The 23045-nt window shown below is 39.3% G+C and overlaps 1 protein-coding gene across 1 annotated transcript in view; it reads right to left on the bottom strand.

Moving 5' to 3' along the window:
* Nucleotides 1–23045, bottom strand: part of LOC140232108 (tether containing UBX domain for GLUT4-like) — a 53052-nt gene that overhangs the window by 16916 nt on the left and 13091 nt on the right. Inside the window, exons 8-11 of the mRNA XM_072312256.1 lie at nucleotides 22695–22805; nucleotides 21747–21824; nucleotides 19956–20095; nucleotides 19348–19426 (exon numbers count right to left, since the gene is read on the bottom strand). Coding sequence (XP_072168357.1) covers nucleotides 19348–19426; nucleotides 19956–20095; nucleotides 21747–21824; nucleotides 22695–22805 — 408 coding nt within the window. The remainder of the gene's footprint in view (nucleotides 1–19347; nucleotides 19427–19955; nucleotides 20096–21746; nucleotides 21825–22694; nucleotides 22806–23045) is intronic.

The following is a 23045-nucleotide window of genomic DNA, read 5'->3' as shown; positions in this document are numbered from 1 at the left end:
TTGCCTTTATCTTAAAATATAACTTTAGACCTGATGTATGATATACATCATTGGAAAGAAAATACAATTTTTATCAATATCATGTAGATTATCCTTATTCTTATTGTCCGCGCAATCAATAATAAGCCGAAAAGGTGAAAATATCCGAGAAACACAACGTATTACAATTCACTTCAGTGCACATTCTCCGCGGACACGAATCCCTGCATAACCGTACACTTATGACATTAAAATCTCAAATTTCGAAGTTACTACACACTAACATACGAAAACATACATATATCTCCGAAGTCATAACAAAATGCCGTTGACTGATATCATTTACCTCTCTTCAAATTCTACTATTTCATTATAATAACAATTTTAGACATTTAAGAGTAAGTTTGACGGATCCAAATGCAGCTCGTATGTAAATGAGTTTCATTCCGGAAACAATCATGAATGAACAATACGCGCTGCGCGTAGTGCTCAAGTACTGTACAGTATTCATTTGCCGTCTAACGCTTGTCATATCAACATGGAGCCGTCAATTCATCCTAAATCCAGCTATATAACTACAAAAATTTATATAGGGATGCTCCTCATTCGGTTAAATTACAGATATATAACAATTGATTTCACAAAGATGGCCAGAAAGACTCGCTATAGGTCTACATCACGTCGACTGCACCGACTGCACTAAGAGAATGCCTATAGATGCATCTACAGTCAACGGTAAGTGATCATGCATAGCTTACATCAGTATTCATCCTGTACAAATAACACTTGCTGCATTTAAAGGTAAGGAGTATCTGAATACTAGCAGGCCTGAAATCAGACGTGGGGCGCTACAATATATATATATATATATATATATATATATATATATATAGATATATATACAAGTATTTTAGCTTTATTTTCAACAAGTTTATTTGTGGATCGAGGTATTTGTGAATCAGGGTATTTTAAGGACGTCTTAGGGTCAGACAATTCAGACAATCAGACAACTTTCTGTCTCAAATGTACAATCAGCATTTATGTTTGTACCACACCAGCGTGCGATAAAAGTGAAAAAAAAAAATATCTCGAGTGTAAATACTTTTTCGTGCTTTTCGTGGACTGTAAGTGCACGAAATTTGAATCATTCTGTTTGTTATAGGCTATATCTAAAGTGTAGATACATTTTTTGTGCTTTTCGTGGACTGTAAGTGCACGAAATTTGATTCATTCTGTCGATATAGGGTATCATTATTTGGACAACTTATGGTGATATTTCATAACCAAGTTCGAATCGTCAGTTCTTTGTTAGATATGAATTTCTTGTTCTGCCTGTTACTAGAGCTCACAGTGTGACTGACTTTCAGTACTTTGTTATACATTACAGTACAAGTTTTGTAACTTTTTTGTTCAACAATTTTATTTGTGGATTTAAGGACATTTCGGGCTCAGATAACTTTCTATTTTCCACAGTCATTTATAAGTTTGCCACAACAAAGTAGGATAAAGTGAAAAAAAAATATCTGGAATCCAGACACGTTTGTTTATTTTGCCTTACGTGCTCATGATCACCTATTGTAGGTCGGGTCTTAACCCTATAAAGCCCAAGCTATTTTGACCCCTTCCAGGCCCAAGGGGGGAGGGGGGGGGGGGGGGGCACATTGTGCCCCCTACATAACTTCTTTATTATATGATGTATGACCGTCATATTTGGCACATGGGTAGAGCAACTCATGCTCTACATGACCCAACATTTCTCAAGGTTACCCACTGAGGGCAGTATTTCCCAAAATATGAAAAATACATAGAAAATATGCTAAAATCATGTTTTTTTCTTTCTATTTCTTTATCCCCAGTAAATATGTTGTTATTTTATATTAATCGTTTTCATATTTACTACAAAGGAAGAGCAAGTCAACGTTCACTATGTTATATGGTTGAAATTTCTCAAGGTCAACATGTGGGGGCGTAATTCATTACAATATAAAGAAATATATGAAACCTATTACGTATTGCTTGGAATGGGTGCATATATTTGTATCACATTTCATATTTCCAAAATACTGAAATTTTAATTTCAGAGATTGATATTATGATAAACAAATGATATTCCAGGCAAAGCTTGTGTGAAGATAACACAAAATAAAAAGGTAATCTTTGAAAAATTCTGTATTTTCGATTATTTCTATTATATCTATTGTTTGATGCCTATGTTATATAGAAAATAGAGGAAATAATAAGAAGACCATTTCAGGGTAATTCTCAACCATAATTACTTCACATTTTTTTCCTTTAGCAAACTATAGCCAAGAAAACCCCAATTTCATCCATAATTATATTGTTAACTGAAATTGAAACAGAAAATCATACAAAATCTGACTAACATGGTTGTAAGTTTACGGTTGCCATAGCAAACAGGAATATCGGACATACCTAAATTATATATCAAAATGTTTGTAATAAGATTTTAGGAAAAGCCACCAAATTTGGTTGAAATCGGGTAAAGGGTTTAGGAGCGGCATATGAAGATATGGTAGGGGGCACAATGTGCCCCCCCCCCCCCTTGGGCTTTATAGGGTTAAACTACCCACCTCAACACTACAAAGTTAACCTGGATAAAACGGATAGGACCCCTAAGATTTTCCCTCATTCTCTCCTTAATAGCATTAATTCATTACTGCGCGTTTTAATACAAATTTACATGTCATGACTTTTCATTTTATTTTTTTATTTTTAACCCTAACTTACCAACGAAAAAGTACGCTTTTAATTCCATTGGTGGATAATGCAGTGTACGTGTATATTCCTTCTTTAGAAAGGAATTTATCTGCATTCTTGAATAAATTTCCTTTAAGAACAAGAACAATCAATTGCTTTCTTCTGCTCTTTTCCAAGGTTGTTTCGAATAACCATTTCTCTGTAAATATATCCTCTAAAAAGCTAATATCAGAATATCGTCGGCTTTGCTCTCTGTATTAACATAGATTTTGAAGGGAATTTTGTGTCCATACATTGCTGGAAACAACATTTGCCTGTAATTTGAAGTCAAATATGTGTTAAAAGTATGGTAAATGGTACAATTATGCAGAATGACATGCTTATTGAACTTTTTGAAAATATGGGCATTAGTTCTTAAGTATTGACAGCTGAATCCTGATTGGATATTACTGGTTGCCATGGCAACAGGAAAAAACTTTTTTGAACAATAATCAATAGAAATGTTTGTTTTTAATTCACCTATCTACAAAAAAAAAAAAAAAAAAACTGAACAAAAAATACCAAAGTTTGCAGCAGTTGGAGGCATTTTTGGGGATTATCAATCACCTGTATACATCTGGTTACCATGGTAACCATGCACAATATTTTAACTTACAATGTATCCCATTGCTTTGCTGACATCTCTAGCAACATATGTATATATGGTTTTACGGTGTTTTGACGAATTATTCATGAAATAACTGCAAAAAACTGTGATTATGTTGTAATTTTCAGTGCCAGCCGTAACCGACCTCAGTCTAGTTTCTAGTCGTTTTTATTTCGTTTTCATCTCTCCGAGTTGCAGCTTGCGCATGTGTAGAAGCCCACTTTATTGTGCTAAGCCGAGCGAAGGCGCATACCAAGTGATTACGACGCCCGAACGGTTTGGGGTCACGATCACTGGGTATGCAACCTCACTCGGCTTGCTGCAACTCGGAAAAAATATACACGAAATAAAAACGGCTAGAAACTAACCTACACTGACCTCAGCTAGTGAGTTTGCTGGCAAAAACCCTAGTTTGCCGAGGAAAAAGTCTGCGTGCGCTAAGACTACTACACGCACCACTGGCACTGGCGCCTGTAGCAGAGCTAGTGGTGCGTGTAGTAGTCTTGGCGTGCGCAGACTCTTTTTTGAACAATAAGGTCTTGTCGCAACTAAAATGGCCTGTAAAATTTTATTGATACCACAATTTCGACTCACATACTACCTGGGGGTGTTCCTGGAGGTCTCATCTACCACTCTGTATGGTCAAACCTTTTCTGCGGGGTGGGTTGAACGAACTCCTTAATTAAGGCCCGTACAGGAATTAGCGCCTTGACTATTCACTCTGAAAAAGCGCGCGCCCCAATGTGACCTGCTTCTGCCGAGGTCAACGAAGCAATCGCAAACGCGGCTGTGTACATGCTGTGTGTACACAAGTGGGCGACACGGCGACTGGTCGCGGGCTAGAACCCTTTTTTATAAGCAGTGCTCCCGTGAACGGCGTTTTGAATCAGCGCTTTGAATGCCTCTGCTTTTAATTACTCGTACACTAGCACAAAAAAGCTTATTTCTGCCTTCGCAAATTGAGCATAAACACACCCTTTGAGTCTAACCAAAAAGCGATCGATGAGTAGGTCTATCTGTTAGACGTAAAAAAGCGACAGGGCTGCTGTTACGGCCACCCAAACAATACGTTCGTGTCGAGGACGAGGTCGCAGGGCAATCAGCGGGACCAGAGACCAAAATACAGGGTTTTGTAGTAAAATTCGGGTAAATTCGTAGTCAAAGTGTTAGGTAAGATACTTACAATTATTTGCGGAGGAAATATGATCTGCTATGAGAGTCCAGTGACGGATTTTGTCTGAGCTGTCGGTACTTGTGCACTTCGTATCCAGCGTCGTACACAGCGCATGCACTCAGAAGTTGTCGTCGTAAACGCGTACTGTATTATATGACTGGTACTATCCCGTAATGATTATGATCCATAATCCATTATGATTATGATCATTATCCATTATCCATTATCATTATCAACATGATAATGATAATGGATAATGATGGATAATGGATAATGGATAATAATGGATAATGATTATCCATTATCATTATCAACATAATCATTATCCATGATCATTATCCATTATCCATTATGATTATGATCCATAATCCCGTGGTCCCACTGCCTTGTGGTTATCTTCGGGAGAAGAAAAGGCTAAGGAGTAAACCCTACAGAAATCCGGAGTGGAGTCCCTAAGGCGGTCGAGCAACGTATTGCGTTACCTTCCGGCAACTCCTGCAGCTGTGCTGGTGCCAAATTGTATTGGTTCATCCTTTCCTTTGGACTACATCAGCAACGCCGAGAGGGGGAACTTGACGTATGGGCAGCACAAGTTCTCCACTTCACATCAGCCCAGGCTCGTAGCACTCTGGAGAAGACACTCCAGCGACGTCTTAAGACGTCGACACCATGTAAGAAGGAGAAGTTAAGAAGTGAAAATGAAGACTCCAACTCTTCGGCTAGCAACCTGGAACGTTCGAACCATGTGCCCTGGTTTTAATAACGACATCGAACAGATTAATGATGCCCGAAAGACTGCGGTTATCGACAAGGAACTATCAAGACTAAATGTTGACATTGCCTGTCTGCAGGAGACCCGTCTGGCAGACAGTGGTTCTATCAAGGAAGCCAATTACACCTTCTTTTGGAAGGGTCTGTCACAGGACGACCCAAGACAGCACGGGGTGGGCTTCGCAGTGAAGAACTCTCTGGTTTCCACCATTGAACCACCAACTGGCGGGACAGAGAGAATACTCACTCTGCGTTTGTCTACAACAGTGGGCTTCATCAACATCTTCAGCATTTATGCACCGACACTCTGCTCCACCTCAGAGACTAAAGACCAGTTCTATGAAGAATTGGATGAGATGATATCCAGGATCCCCAGCACTGAAGGACTTTATCTTCTAGGAGATTTTAATGCTAGAGTGGGAGCTGACTACAACACCTGGTCTTCCTGCCTCGGCCACCAAGGCACGGGAAAGATGAATGAAAATGGACAGCGGCTGCTGGAGCTGTGCTGCCATCGTGGTCTGTGTGTGACAAACACCTACTTCAAAGGTAAAGAACGCCACAAAGTCTCCTGGAGACATCCTCGGTCTCAACACTGGCACCAACTTGATCTTGTCATCACCAAGCGTACAGACCTTAGCAGTGTTCTCCACACACGGAGCTATCACAGCGCAGACTGCGACTCAGATCACTCCCTCGTCAGTAGCAAAGTGAGATTGATGACAAAGAAAATACATCGAACCAAAACCAAAGGTCTCCCACGCATCAACACCTGCTGCATCAACGACCTCGAGAGATGTCGACGATTTCATGACACGTTCAGTGAGAAAATGATCACTTCAATTCCAAATGACAATGATATTGATAGTAAATGGTGCCACCTTAGGGATACTATCTACTCCTCAGCCTTCTCTGTGTTCGGGAAGAAGGAACGTCGGAGCGAAGATTGGTACGAAACTCACTGGGATGTGATGCAATCAGATGTTGAAGCCAAGAGGAAAGCCCTGCTGGCCTACAAGCAGAACCCCATCTCTAGCACACACGATGTCCTAAGAACTGCTCGCAACAAGGTTCAACAGACTGCGCGCCGTTGTGCTAATGAGTACTGGTTGAACCTGTGCCGCAGGATTCAGACAGCTGCAGTCAGCGGAAATACCAGGGACATGTACGACAGCATTAAAGCTGCAATCGGTCCCACCGCCATCAAGACTGCACCACTGAAGACAAAGACTGGAGAAGCCATCACAGATCAATGTAAGCAGCTTGAACGCTGGGTAGAACATTACCTGGAACTTTATGCAGCCCAAAATAAGGTAACAGATGCTGCCTTGGACACCTTACCTAGCCTTTCAATCATGGAGGAGCTGGATGCCCTGCCTACAAAAGAAGAACTCAGCAAAGCCATTGACCGTCTATCCTGCGGGAAGGCTCCTGGAAATGATGGTATCCCACCAGAAGTTCTAAAGAGCGGCAAGCCAGTACTACTGCAACATCTCCATGAGCTCTTGTGTCTTTGCTGGGAAAAAGGCCACGTACCCCAAGATATGCGTGATGCCAGTATCATCACTGTCTACAAGAACAGGGGAGACCGCAGTGACTGCAACAACTATAGAGGCATCTCTCTCCTAAGTGTTGTGGGAAAAGTCTTCGCACGTGTAGTTCTGGCACGCCTGCAGAGTCTTGCCTCCCGGGTGTATCCAGAGTCACAGTGCGGCTTCAGGGCAGGCCGATCTACAGTAGACATGATCTTCTCACTACGCCAGCTGCAGGAGAAGTGCCGTGAGCAGCAAAAGCCGCTGTACATTGCCTTCATAGACCTGACGAAAGCCTTTGACCTGGTCAGCCGAAGTGGACTCTTTAGTCTCCTGCAGAGGATTGGATGCCCCCCGAGACTGCTCCAAATTATCATTTCCTTTCACGAGAACATGCAAAGTAGAGTCTGCTACAACGGGAGAACTTCTGATGCCTTCCCTGTGAACAGCGGTGTGAAGCAAGGCTGTGTCCTCGCACCGACACTTTTCGGAATCTTCTTCTCCATGCTCCTTCAGTACGCCTTTGTTGACTGCACAGAGGGAATCTACATCCGTACCAGAGCGGATGGGAAGCTATTCAACATCGCCCGACTGCATGCCAGAACCAAAGTTAGAGAGGTTCTTATCCAAGAAATGCTGTTCGCTGACGACGCTGCTCTGGTATCGCACACAGAAGCGGGATTGCAGAGGCTTGTTGATTGTCTGTCCCATGCCTGTAACGAATTTGGACTAACCATCAGCCTGAAAAAGACTAAGATCTTGACCCAAGGCACTGACTCTCCTCCAGACATCTCCATTAATGTCACATCTGGAAGAAGTGGACTCTTTCACCTACCTTGGTTCAGCAATCTCCAGTTCCCTCTCCCTTGACAATGAGATAAGCAATAGGATAGGGAAAGCTACTGCAGTCATGGCCAAACTGAACAGGCGCGTATGGAACAACAGTCAGCTGACCAAGAACACCAAGCTCTGCGTTTACCAAGCCTGCGTCCTCAGCACCCTGCTATACGGCTCTGAGTCCTGGGCAACATATGCTAGCCAGGAGAAGAGGCTCAACACCTTTCACCTCCGTTGCCTCAGACGACTCCTGCACATAAAATGGCAGGATAGGGTGACAAATGCAGAGGTCCTCCAGCGTGCCGGCATTCCCAGCATGTTTTCACTCCTCAGCCAGAGACGCCTGAAGTGGTTGGGTCATGTGCGTCGAATGGAACCAGGTCGCATCCCGAAGGACATGCTGTATGGAGAGCTAAGCAAGGGGTCTCGTCCCATGAGAAGGCCGCATCTCCGCTTCAAAGATGTGTGCAAACGTGACATGAAGACGATGGACATCAACACCAACACATGGGAAGGTGTAGCTGAGGATCGTCCGCTATGGAGAGGCACCGTCAGGGAGGGCGTTCAGAGAGCTGAAGCTGTAAGGCATGTACAGCAGACCGACAGGAGAGCTAAGAGAAAGGCACGGGCAGTCTTAGTATTGGCCCCAACAGACTTCATCTGCTGCAAGTGCTCTAAGGATTGCCATTCAAGAGTGGGGCTTTACAGCCACTCAAGGCAGTGCAAACTTCTTGCCTAGCTAGTGCTACGCCATCGTTTCTCGAGACGAATGGATGCCAACCACCACTAGTATACTGTACAGAATGCAGACGTTGTGTGGACGTGGACGCCCGTGCGCCCTTCCAGTCCACAGTCCACTCGTACATCCGCGGTTTTCATCGATAGGTTCTTTATCAGTGCACGCCGTTCCTATGACGTCATGGCCCCGTCCCTCCCATAAGGGCTAGCGCGCGATGACGTCACTGACGTCCTGAATCTAGAGGGACGTACGTGAAATTGCTGAATCTCCCTGATTGGATTTACGAGTATGTTCCGCGGAGACTGCGTCTGGCTTCATGGAATCCCCTCCATTTACGGAGAAAAGCCGGCAAAGTTAAAAAAAAAAAAATTAAATGGGGAGGGGGGGGGGATGAAAAAAGACTCCTCCGGACAGACTTATTTTTTGATTTTTTTTTTTTCTAAAACACTTCTTGACCAGTCGTTATGAATATTTAACTGAATCAGCAAGTTGATGTCATGCTCTCACAATTTCTAATAAATCATTTCGTTAAAAAATAACAAAAATCTGCTCGTTCAGCTGTATGAATATTAAAAAAAAACACCAAAAATTTAAGAAGAACATATATGTTAACTTTGATGCATTTTGGTTTGGGAAAAGGATTTTACTTGTATTAGTTAAAAATATCTTTACCTTTTTTTTTAATGAATTTCATAATTATACAGTACATGAAAAATTGTGAGGGCATGACATCAGTAAATCCCTCATTTGAATACTTCCAACAGGTCAAGATATGTTTTCAAAAGAAAAAAAAAAATATGTGACATTTCAAAACGTAGTATCTTCCTAATTTCTTATCCAATTTCTGTCTTCTTCACAAAAAAAAAAAAGAAAAAAAAGAAATTCAGTTGGTTTTTTCCCTTTCTTTTAAAATATATTTTCTGGGTGGATTTTGGCCTATATATCTATATCTATCTATCTATATATATATATATATATATATATATATATATATATATATATACATATATATATATATATATATACATATATATGTGTGTGTGTGTGTGTGTGTTTACATGTGGTAACAAGCTTTAAAAAAAAAATAAATTAGTAGATGGGAGCTAATTTCTATTAGCATGTAGACCAGTAAATCTGACTGAATATACATGCAAAAATCAAACATAATGCAGTTGTTGCTCAGTTTTGGGGCATGATGGATTGGCTGATAAAGACCTAGAAAGAGGTTCTCTGTCCTCAAGCTGAAAAAAACAAGACTTAGGAAAAAAAAAATCATAAAAAAAAATAATACTCACTTTATTCATGATTATGTGATTAATTCCAAAACAAAACTCTTCCCAAATCCAGTTGGGATGATTACAACAGGCTTTCAGTAACAATCGGATACAGTAGATATAGTATATATATGCTGTCAGCATTTGAATGTTTCTATAAGTTTGCTCCATACTATTTGGGAAAGATACTTCTAATCTACACACCAGAGAGAAACCTTTGGTCAAAATACAAAGACTTATTTGTTATTCCTAACAGGAGAAACACATTTTACGGAGAATAAATATTAATTTTGTTAAAATGCCTCTACCCTATGGAATAATTTACCCTAGAATTTAAGACAAATTACCGATATTAATAGATTGACAAATGCTTTGAAAATGGACTTTTTACGGTGTCAACAAACATGAAGCTTGGCACCATCATTGTAACTGAATTTGCATGTTGTTGTTTTTTGTATAATCTTTCCATCTTTTGAGTGCATATAGGGACATATGAATGTGTAATATGGTATACACCATGTATAAGCACTGTTAATCATTATTACAATAGTTTATTACAAAAGAAAATGTTCATAAAATCAGTTCCTCATTAGGGTCCCTATACATGGTATTTTAACCTTAAAAAGAAATTTAAGTGTTAAAATCCATGAATGATTTCAAATTCAAATATAAGCAATTCGTTTTCAACGACTATACACATAGCTGATTCACGGCACATTTTTTTTGTTTTTGTTTTTGTTTTGAGGGAGGGGTTTTGTATTGTTATCATTCATACCTTCAGTTTGTTTTGTAATAATTATATTGTTTTGAATTCTCCTGTTTTGACAACTTCACGTACATATTCAATATACAAGGGTCAGTTACTCAAAAGGGCTTTTTGCTTTCTTGCTGTTTCCCTCGACGATAGCACTGGCTTTGCTCATGTCAGATAATGTAAATCATAAATATTGATTTGCGCATGCGCAGTTGAATTTACTTAGCTGAATATATGAATTACATAATTTTGCCCTAAAATATTTAATTTATCACAGTCACCAAATGTTTCATTCACCCAAGACGTTACCTTGTACCCCTTGTAAACTGTGCTCTATCATGGATATCTTCGGAGCTCCAGATACCACTTGCAAAACCTGGTGAACATGGGTCCTCATTTTGTGGACCATCAGCATGGAATAAATTGCACAAAGAATTCCAAAAGTTTCAACACTCTCAGTGCCAATTAAAAAAATAAAAAAGAACCTGAAAAAATTAATATCTATAATTAAAAAAGTAAAACAAAAAGTTTAAGCACATTTATCAGTATCATATTTGGCAAATAAATGCACTTTATATAAGACTTCATGATTTATGATTATTAAATGTTTATAAATTCAGGCCTTGGCAAGATAAAATCTCAAGCCATTTCATGTAAAAACAAACCAATTTTCTGTTGATAATTTTCAGGTCCTCTCTTTCATTATAACTGGCATCTCTGAATGCATTTTCATCATGAATCCAGTCCTGCTATCGAATTACCACTGATTTCTTCTTTAATGTTACAATTTACAGAAAATGTGCACACACAAAACACAAAAACAATAACAACATTCTACACTTTCTGCAAAAATCAGTTGCACAGTTAAACAATGTTAATCAATCCATTGTGATTTATTAATCATAAACTGAACCTTTCTTTTCTCCTCAAATACATTCACATGTGTTTCATAAGTGTTGAACAATTCTGATTACATTTCAACAACAGACTGTATTTATGTTACATTCACATTTAATAAATGAAATATTACATGTAGCTGTTTGTTTTTAAATGAACAAATTGAAAATGAACTAGATAACAGAAACAATCAACACATTCTCTTTTCTCAAGAGAAAGGCAAGTTGGGCAGAAGAAGCTCAATATACTTATGTCATGGGTTACTAAGCCAACTTCAATTATTCATAATGACCCTACATTATCCACAGATGGTCAAATCATGGCAGTGTTCATTGGAAGCATGAGACAAGAATTTTAGAAGAGTTACCTGTAATTGATTTTGTAACCTTTGTAACCTCATGATCTTCTGTACATTTTGTGTGTTATGCATGAACATAATGAATTACGCTCATCATTGCAGCCTTGGTGGAGGAGGGGGATGCAGTCCCCACCCCTACCCCCACCCTACACAAATCAAACAAAAACCAGAAAAAAACCATGACTTTTGAGGATTCCAATGTTTGAGGTAGGGTTAGAAAATGTTCTTTGGTCCCTGCATCGAATGCTAATATAACATCATCAGCATGCACATTCATAACTTTATGATACAGTGGCGGATCCAGAGGGGGCACATCAGGCGCGTGCCCCCTCTGTTTTTCTCTTTTTTGTTGTTGTTGAAACAAAAGAAATGAAAAGAAAAAATGGGGGCATGTGCCCCCCCCCCCCCTTTAATTTTGTAAAGGTGCTTCCCTTTTATGGAATTCATGGATTCGCCATCGTAATAGCAGATAATCATTTCCAAACATTAAACTCTGCATATACACTTCTAGACATTCAACATAACATGAATGTAACCAACAGGTTTGTGTACAGATCATTTTATTTCAAAACAAGCATTGATTTGTTGTTCTTTTTTTCATTTCAAATATGAGTTATAACATGAATAACATTATGAATACGTGCATACCTTAAGAGTTAAGGGTAGTGAGGTGGCTCTGTTGGTAACAAGCATCACATTCTGCCTTGCAATCACATGGTACAGGCTTGAAGCCCGGTGAGTTTTGCAAAGCACTATTGTGTGTTATCTTTTCATCACCGCTACATTGTAGTAAGAAGCAAAACAATGTCTATCGGATAGGAAGCAAAATACTAGTAGAGGGCCCACGTCTAGCTAATACAGTCTGCATGCATGCATTGAAGAAGATCCCACTTCATTCTTCTCAAGAGCACGGTGCACAATCCAGTGAAGTGGTCCTTCCCCACAAATACTCATTATAGTACATACAACTGGTCCCAATGGAAAGCCAGCAGCACTTCAATAGTGCAGCTGAATTTTTGTCTTGTTCAGATGGAAATCTAGTCTAATCTAATCATACCTAATCTAATTCTTATCTATCTAATCTAGGCCTGCTTTCGCAAAAGCTATTACATTCATGCATACTTTCATATTCAATAATTTACTTCCTCCACCCCCCCCCCCCCCCCCCCTCATTAACATTGTGTCATTTCATTGAAGAAAGAGTTTGGAGCACCGGGAGGTTCATATACTTATTGACTAAATTCTGTGCAAAAATGAGAATGATCTGTTGCATCACGCATGGGTGAGTCACAAGAGTCAATGGGGGGGGGGGGGGGGGGCAGTCAGTGAAATGAGATTGTGACAAATTCTGTTTGAAGTGTATATGCGTAAAGTGCAATTGCTGTTTTATCATCCATCATTTGACCACCTCCTCGCATCTATTCTGACACAGTCATTATAATTACTTTTTTTTTGATGGCTCGGTGAGCATTTGTTGAAAAATGCCAACTTGTGCGAACCCTCCTAAAACTTATAAACCGTCTCAGTTCATAGGAAAATTTGACATCAAATATTGTTACCATTCTGGATCAGCACAATCATGTTTTGTGAACATATGCGGTATATCCATCATAACCTGGTGTGTCATGATGGAGTGTCAGTGAGCACACTTTAAAGATGAAGCCAGGAATGCTTTGCTTCATATATCCACCACTGTGTAATGTCCTGATTCGGCAAAATTAAAAGCACACAAAATTCATCTTACTCAGCCTGGTAGCAATAATTTGCTTGCTCAAAAAATATCTAACTCTTCTGAATACACATACGTTTTTTACCCAGTTTTCACCGATTTCACCGCAAAATTAAAAGCACACAAAATTTATCTTACTCAGACCGGTGGCAATAAATTGCTTGCTCAAAAATATCTAACTCTTCTGAATACACGTGTGTTTTTTACCCGGTTTTTCACCGATTTCTTTGGCGTGCCGCCAAGCGGCGGCAGTGGAGGTCTATCGCCGAGACAATTTCTCGGTATGCCACACCACGCTCATTGTCTGGCACCTGCCACATCTTGAACGTTGTTTCAAGTACCTTGGAAAGGATTGCTGCCGGGATGGCGCGCACGACCCCTCTGGTTGAACGGTTCGACGATTTCCCACTGCAGTTGCATTGCGCCAGCTCTTTCGGGGACATCAACTGCACTATGAATCTCTTTGCAAAATTGGCTCGCGAGCGACTCTGAGTCTTTAATAGAGCGAGGTCTTTGTGACTGAACTTCCAGCCATCTTCTGGCGCACCCTTTCCATCACTCTTCACCTGCCCCTCTCCTTTGTTCCCATCGAGTATTTTGTTGACCTTAACAAGTAATTTGTTCTTCTTACCAAGAAATTTGTTCTTCTTAATAAGTAATTTCGTTTTTCCACCAGTCAATTTGTTTTTCTCACTAGGTAATCCCTTTATGGCGAGCAGCTGGTCCATCTTCTGGTCCATGATTTCCAGTTTCTCAAGTATTTGTCTCATGGAAACCCTCTCAGTATTTTCCTGTTGCGCGTCACCGCCCCTGATGCTAGTATCATGAGGCATATTGTCTGCCCAATTTGCACATTCTGCATCATTATCCACCACACTCTCCCCCTCCAGCCACTCATCTGTGCAATCGTGCACTTGATCACCATCCACTTCCCTAGCGGCCACTCCCTGACTTTCTAGGACATGAACCTCAATGTCATTGATAGTCTGGGCTCCTTTTTCTGTCCTACGAACAACAGCTGTAGTGCTGCTTTGGTTTTCTGACGGCTGATGATGATACACTCCGGTCCTTGACGTGACGATAGCCTGGACAAACAGATGTGAAAATTGTGATGCAGTAAGTCTGAATCTTGGACATTTTGGTCAATCAATGTCGAATCAAACATTGAATGACTTCCATTGCAGTGTTCGAGTATGGCGTTGATATTATCTCAACACCAACATTTCTTTCAATACTGTACTTGAAATCAGTCAGTGTTAGGGGGTTTTGTGACTCCTATGGAAAGTGGCTTTGCTAATCAGGGTGTTCCATCTCATGATGTGGAGATGAATTCAGTTCAACTGAATTCAAGTCATACATATCTCCACTCACAACTTCTGCTAACTGTGCTAACAGCACTGTCTGCTGAACTAAATGCTCCCCATAGTATTTTATTATGCATCCTGGTACACAGAGAAGATGCAAATGGCAGTATGATCATTTTTTTTTTCTCTCTCTCTCCAGATTGTCAAAAGAATTTGCAGGAGAAGTGTAGCATGGTGAAAAGTTTCTCAATGTCCAAGCAGCATTCCACAGACAATCGAATCAAAGAACTTTGGCACTGTCCTACAGAATACAAAAGAGTGATGAAGAGGATGCAGAATGTGAAGTATTCATGACACGCTGTATATGCCATATATTTCATGAGGTTTTTATTTTTTCGTGAGGTGGATTCTATTTGTCAATTTAAAAACACGCAAAATACTAACTCTGATCCTGACGTAAATGTGACGTGCCTGCTTACATCGCTCCGTTCATCACCATCCTCTAAGATCGCAAATTTAACCACTCACGAAGTCGTCAGGGAGTCTTGATTTGCGAAAAAATATACTCGCTAAATATATGCCGTACACCATATACCACCATACTACTCAAGCACGAAATATTCATGAATACGTCTCGATAGAAGGATCAAAGAGTAGGTCTACATATCATATAAAATCAATAATCTACCCATGTCCAAAGAAACAATTACACAGCATAAAGCTTCAGAGAAAATGAAAATAATGTCATGGCAGTTCAATGCACGCAAGACTTAAAAAAAAAATACATTGAGAATTGACAACATATAAAAAGAAGATTATTAGTTTAGACAATCAAATAGAATAGCAACATTTTCAAAATTGACAAGTGAAAAACAGTAAACACTATCCCCTGGAGTTTTGCTTTAAATTTGATCCATGTTTCAGCACTACAAGCTTGCAAAGTAGGTCTATGTATCACATAAAATCAATCATCTACCCCTGTGATTGATGAGATTAATACACAATGGTCATAAAAGTCAAACAACGAAATGCCAGCAACTTGGTATGAAAAATGCTACGAGTTATAATTTGTCTTGACTCTACGGCTTTTACAAAATCTATGTGTGCAGCAATAAAATAATTACCAGTACTTGAAAGGCACTTTGAAAATGAAACCTAAAAAAGGACAAGTTCAGTGCTTAGAAGATAGTGGTTGTGTATAAATCTTGAACCATACACTGTAATTCATCAAAATGATAACAAAACTTGAGTCAAAATGTAGACTTTTCGCTCATGAACGCACCTTAATGTATTCCTTGAAACAACTCTTTGAAAATGAAAAAAACAAAAACAAAACAAAACAAACAAAGGAAACTAATGCAAGTGCTTACCCATCTATCAGTGTATTTCACAATAGGATGAGCCTGATCGGAGCTGGCTTTGGCCTCATCAGATGTGCACAAGGCTGCGATGGGATTTTCAAATGCAGCGTATCAGAATTCTACTACACTGTGTCAGAATTACGCATAGCCGCACATACAATTTTACTATGCTGAAAACACAAAATTACACTGAATGAAAATTCATCTCTCATCTCACAAATATTTCATGTAATGAAACAACATACAACTATACATATGTTAGACGCTATACTACGACAATCACTTGAAAGGAAATGTACAACAAATGCCATTAGGTGGTACTATTGCTGAATGTTATTTGACGCTTTGTCCACAGCATAAGTCAGCATGCGATCAACCGATTGTGTTCTTTCGAGTACACAATCAATGATCACATGTAACCGCTATCTGAGGAGACATTGACTGCTGACTTACCTTGAAGTAATTTTCAAGGCATTTTGGGACCCAATGAAGTTTTGTTGGGTGGTCACATGTACGGAATTGGCAGGGGTACAACACTGAGATACAAAGTTCTCATGATGGCCTATGCAAAAAGCATTACTGTACCAAAGGTGCAAATTTTTGCATGTCATGAAACTAGCATGATAAAATTTGCACATAGTCTTTTTTTTTTTTTTTTTTTTTGCATATCATACTATTTCATATGTTGTTCTGTGGCATCCTCGAATCTGCCCTGAGAATTAAAAACATGCGAAGTTCATATTATCCGGTTGAGTGATAAAAATTACTCGCGCAAAAATGTCTAATTTTGTAGTTGTCTAGATCTGTCTATTTTAAACTTTACACACTGTATGCAAACTTAGCGCTAGCTTGCATACTATTATCACACAAAGTGCACTTGGCTTAATACCTGCTGGTAAGAAAATGTGGGAAAAGCAACAAAATACTGTTCATGAAATGTTACATTATAGAGGATTTAAATTCATGTCAATATCCTGACAAAAATCCAGTGCAGAGTGATTTAATCATGGAATCATCCAGAAACACATGTTCAATGGGACTTGTAATAAGTGCTTTATCAATACATAAAAAAGAAACAAATGGCTGTCTTTGCCCAAGCCCTACGTCTGACAAAAATCCAGTGCAGAATGTTTTAATCATGGAATCATCCAGAAACACATGTTCAATGGGACTTGTAATAAGTGCTTTATCAATACATAAAAAAGAAACAAATGGCTGTCTTTGCCCAAGCCCTACAGTACTATCTATAGATTACTAAAATATTAAAAGCCTGCACTCTGTATGGGTAATAGTTACACCTTACAACTTTAATAGTTTTAAGTTTTGGAGGTTTTTTGTTTTGTTTTGTTTTGTTTTTTCTGGCTACAGTCTGGCTCATTGAGTAAAAACTTTCAATCATATTTTTCCAACTTACCGAAACTCATTTCCTCCTCACCATCAGGCTTCATCCTCCAATAGCTAGCCAAAATAAGAGCATCATCATGCCCTTGGAAATGCATGCAGTCGGCTGGAAGCTAAACTCCTTGTGCACATGTGCAAACAGTTTTAACGTAGATGCTGCTGTTTACTTTTTGAGCTAGGCGATTTTGGCATTCTAAAGGAAGCACACATGAAAATATGTGCGCCGTCTCGCACACCTCCAGAACTGCTTATGAGGTCTACTGTGTAGAGTTCATTAGAGAATGTATCAATATGAATTGCACACAATGGAGGATGCATCTTTGTGGCATCCATACTTTTTACCCCACCAAGAAATTGTTCCCCACAAGGAGTATTTGAACCTAACAATATACCCCACATGTGCACATATCCAAGAACACATACACACACACACACACACACACACATACATCCACAGATGCTCACACAACATATCAGACCATACCCTTGATATTCAATGTCAAAAATGTTTGCAAATTTTCATCAAAACTTTACAGTGTGGCCTTAACATTGGTGAACAATGATATGACACATACTTTTCTTTTGCTATTCATGGGCAAAATAAGATACAATTTGGTAAAAGACTTGTGGCAGTCACACTTTAACACTTGACACTACAAATTTATGCGTGAACTGCACATACAAAAAGTGATTGCTCAAGTCAAACATGAAAAGATGCAGCCATGAAATTGCTTTGTAGTGTGTAGTGGACAAGTGATTATGAAGAACAATCAAAATGCCACAAATTAACTGACAACTCAAAAACACAATCACAATTTTGTTCCCAGACACAGATTTAGATGGAAATGTCTGGAGTGTTCGTGTATTTTCGACAGGTAATCATTGCATAACGCACAGGCTATATGCATACACATGCTTGCACTCGAATATGAGTTGAGACGTTGTGCATCCAATGAAGTCAATGTGGCCCTCACACATAATCATCAACAGCAAACTTAAATGACAAGGTCTATAATATGGTATTAGCCAATGAAGGGAAAGTCATGTTGATTGCCCTACAAGAATAGTGGAGCTCTGTTCAGCAGACGGCACTCAGCACCATGCAAAGTGACTGCTACCAGAATTACAGTTATATGTCATCATTATGAGGTCAACTTGCTAACACCGACTGATTTCAAGTTCAGCATTATCACTGGTGTTACTGTTGGATGGCACCAATGCCAGCATTCGCATCACACTAACAATAACCCACTGTGCTGTTTGAGTTTGTCGTTATTAACTTTAACATATATACATTACGGTCTCTGAGGTACACTGTAAGTCACTCAATGCAAAAAAGATCATGTGCAGGGAATAATTTTCCAACTCAAATTTGATTAGCAATTTCAGCTGAACAGTATTTCAAATGGTATCCTGCACACTTCTATGGAAGAAAACTGCTACACAAAAGCTAGTTTGCATAGCAGTGGTGTAAAAATGCACAGCAAATTGCGATGCGGTACCAGGAAAATTATTCCCTGCATATGGCACGAGCTTTGGTTGCACACTGTACGTTTGTTCTCATGCCGCTGTGAGATAGGTAGTGACTCTTCATGCCCACAAGTACTGTAAATGTACAACAAGCAAAGTATTTTATCTGTCTGTTCAAAAATAAGTCAGTGGATTCTAAAGACTGATGTGCAACCAGGCTTACATTAGATACAAGTCAAACTGTTAGATTGGAATTGTACATGAAAAAAAAAGAGATAGAATTGCATTCCAGGGCCTTTGCGGAAGTTTTGTGAAATGTCTGGAGCATAAACAGAGATAACTGGACAGACACACATATCAGATAAGAGTTCCATGATAAGAGACAATCATATCCAATTCCTACCTTCTCATACTGGCTCATCTTCTGCTCCTCTCTCCTCTCTCTCATGGCCCTGGTTTCCAGATCCCTCTCTGTCTCAGAGCTTCAACAGGACAATCAAAGAATGCCATCATAACAAACAAGATTAAATGACGAAATTTCATTACAGCAGAGTAAAAATTTCAGTCTCAAAAGTATTATCTATAATATCTCTATATATTTTATTTGTTAGGCTAAAAGCAAAAGAAAACAGCCAGTCCTGAGAACTTTGCTATAGAGGCAGTCACCTGTACATCAAACTAGAGACTTTTCGATTGTGCGGACTAGGACACCTTTCTCGTACTAGAGTGGTTCCAAATGGCTGCAGTTCACCTGTTACATCCGCGGTGTTATCAATCATTTCGATTTTCAGTGGTAGATATGACCTTTTTGAATGATGGATGTTGGAAAGAAGAGTTATTAGAATGATTAGGCCATGATCCATCCCAAGACAAAATGTGTACTGATAAACAGTGGAAATCATAGGTCATGAGAATAGTGTGATGTACAGCCTGAACAAAAAAAAAAAAAAATACATTTCAAGATTGCATGTATCATAGAGAAGGTACTTATCACAAAAACAAAATCATTACCTCTGATGCCGTAGACTAGACAGCATACTCTGGATGTCGTTCACGGTCACATCAAAGAACTCATCTGGAACATCATCGGGGCCATGTCTCATCATCATCTCCCGGTCAGCGGAGAAGACTAGCTGATTCCTCTCACAGGGCTGTGTACAAGAAAGGAATTCACAGGGGGTGTCAATGGAACCAGAGGTACTGGAATACAGGCCTCTGATGTGTCTAAAACTTGCCATAACTATAATCAGTACAGGGGTAAACTACAATGTACCACACACCACAAACTAATTAACAATGTGTATAATATGCATCTGAGTCCAGATTTTAGAAGATTCAACTCATCTAAGCTTACATTTCTAAATAATATAAAATTTCAACCTGTGGCAATTATTGATGAACAAACAAGAGATCCACAGAGATTTTTGCAGGCATGAAAACCTAAAAAATGCGCAGCTTGAACTCTCAAGTTCACTGACCCTACCTGCCAAAACATCAAAAATCCTTCAGAAATTCCAAAAAAAATTATCGGATCACTACTAAAATTTAATCATCCGTTACTTGTGCCATTCTCAACCTTTCTTGTAAGTTTCATCCAAATCTCTTCACTACTTTTTGAGTTGTTTTGCACACGGACAAACAAACAAACCAACTGTAACGAAAACATAACCTCCTCTCTTGGCGGAGGTAACGAGCAAGATGGCATAAATTGGCAAAGGATATATGTGACCCTGCATCACAAAAACCAACAAAAAGTTGCACCCCTTGATTTTATGTGAAGACTCAAAAAAAGTGAAACGGGTCAACCAAGTCAATTTTTAGTCACCGCCTTTTCATATTTTCTGAAAGAGCTTTCCTTTTTCCACATTACTCCTAAGTTTGGGATCATATAATAAATGGGAAAGTGTGTTTTCAGCAGTTTTTCTACAACCCTTTCCTACAATCCTTTGCACAATCTTCACTTTCAACTCTAATAACTTTTGACAGGATAATGCTACTGTTTTGAAAGCTAGCATCAACCATGGACAGAATGTGTTGATAGGGCATGCTTAATTTCAGCTTAATCTGATAATCCCTTCATTGTTGTTGCTCTGGTGGTTTTACATCCTGTTTTTTGTTCCATTCATTGCGCTGCTAGCACTGTGTAGTAAAGATTAAGCGCTTGAATAGACCCTGTACTTCACAGCCTCTTTTCACAGTTCACACTTTTCCAGAGTGTGTGCCTTCTTTCTAATAATGAGATAGGGTTATAGGAGAGTCCATTCTGCTTGAGTTATACATCATTTTTAAGCTTCTAAGAGTCTGCTCTTTTGGAATCTGCCCTTAACTAAAAATCCATCACCAGCAATTTTTTGTTGGTTTTGTGATGCAGGGTCACATATCGTCGCTGGGGTGACAAGACCTTGTATCTGAAATTTTGGTGAAAGTGACTTTTTAGTATTTATGGTCAAATAAAAGGTTAAGTGATGTCCTGTCGAAATGCTAGCTGTCTTACTCCAAAAATGAAGCCACAGTGGCATGTCAAAGGATAGGCTTTCCCATTCACTCTAGTGCTTTGGCCACCATGTTTTTTGGCTCTCCTGAACATTTGACATTTTGTAGATACGAGGTCTTGTCGCCCCAGCGATGATATATAGGTATAACAAATCTTAATTATTTCTCATTCCTGTCTCTGGCTGCAATGATGTACATGCAATGGAAAGACAGAATGATGTATAACTCCATGGATAATCAGTATTAAAAGACACTGGATGGAAGGGCTTGCTTGTAAATGTTAGAAGACTGAGTAAACCATGGCCCTACCTGGTCAAGAGCAGGCCGCTTGGAGGGCGCCTTCTTCTTGCCTTTCCCTGGACTGTCGGCTGCATCGGACTCTGGGAACTGGGATGGGATGAGGAGAAATTTCACATTCAAAGAAAGATGCATGACGAATAATAACATTAGTAATAAAATAATCCAATAATCTTAAACAATATTTCATAAGATTCTGTTGCTCAACGAAACTGTAACCTCCGTCTCTTGATTACATGCTCGGCCAACCGCCACAATATGTGATGAACTCATATGAGTTGCTGCCTTACATACACAAAACTATGTCAAATGGAAATGTTTAGTTTACGATCAACAACATGTTTTCTTACCATCATTTCAAGAGTGGAGGTAAATCTATGCCATGACTCGGGAATATCACTCTATACCTCTGCATCCCTTACATCACCTGTCACTTGTGGAGGTGAGCAGATGCCATTATGTAGTATCCTGGATACTAAACACCTCAACAAATACATTCCCTCACAGTTAAACAGTGAAGTAAACCTGTGGCATGACTCATGAATAACACTCTATACCTGAGCTATATCTCTTACATGTACGTCAACTGCTGCTTACAGACTGAGCAAACAGCATTTTGTAGTTCATTTTTACTCAACATCTCAACATACACATTTCTGAATGACTGACAGCAGGGCACACATTATCGAGTATAAACTCACATGTACAACTTGTAAAGTGATATTTCAAGTCAAATCAAACTTGAACCAGAGCTTCCATGAAAAGATTTCAATGCATGGACATTACATTGCTCAAAATCTCTGTGAACTATATGATGAAGCTGGAGTAGCTTTCTGTCCTGCTATTGGCTTCGTACTATCTCACTCTTTTTTCACGTATAACACACCACAAAACATGAAGAGGTGTTATGAGAGAAGGGGAAGATAAATAGTGCACCCATTCAACAGAAGCCACGCTCACCTTGAAGTCTGAAAACAGCATGGCAGGATGCCTGGGTTGAGGTGCGGGTTGTTGGCTGCGGACGGCCTGGACCATTGACTCCATCAGGGCTGTCTGCATTGACTGCACCATCTTTGAATAATCAAAAAGACAAACAAACAAACAAAGACAACCGTAAAAATCTGGCATTGCTACAAAGCAAAGTTTTGTATTTTCACTTCATTCATGCTGTCTGAATGTGTGTTTCCTGAGGTATATTAAGGAATATACTATTCACGATAAACATTTTAATTTCATCTTAATATTTTCTAGATAAATAACTTTCAATTACCCTATCAAGTCCCAAAACCAAATTCATAGAGCGTGATTTTT

The sequence above is a fragment of the Diadema setosum genome, chromosome 8, assembly GCF_964275005.1.
Source record: "Diadema setosum chromosome 8, eeDiaSeto1, whole genome shotgun sequence".
Taxonomy (NCBI): Eukaryota; Metazoa; Echinodermata; class Echinoidea; order Diadematoida; family Diadematidae; genus Diadema; species Diadema setosum.
This window is presented reverse-complemented; position numbering and strand designations above follow the sequence as displayed.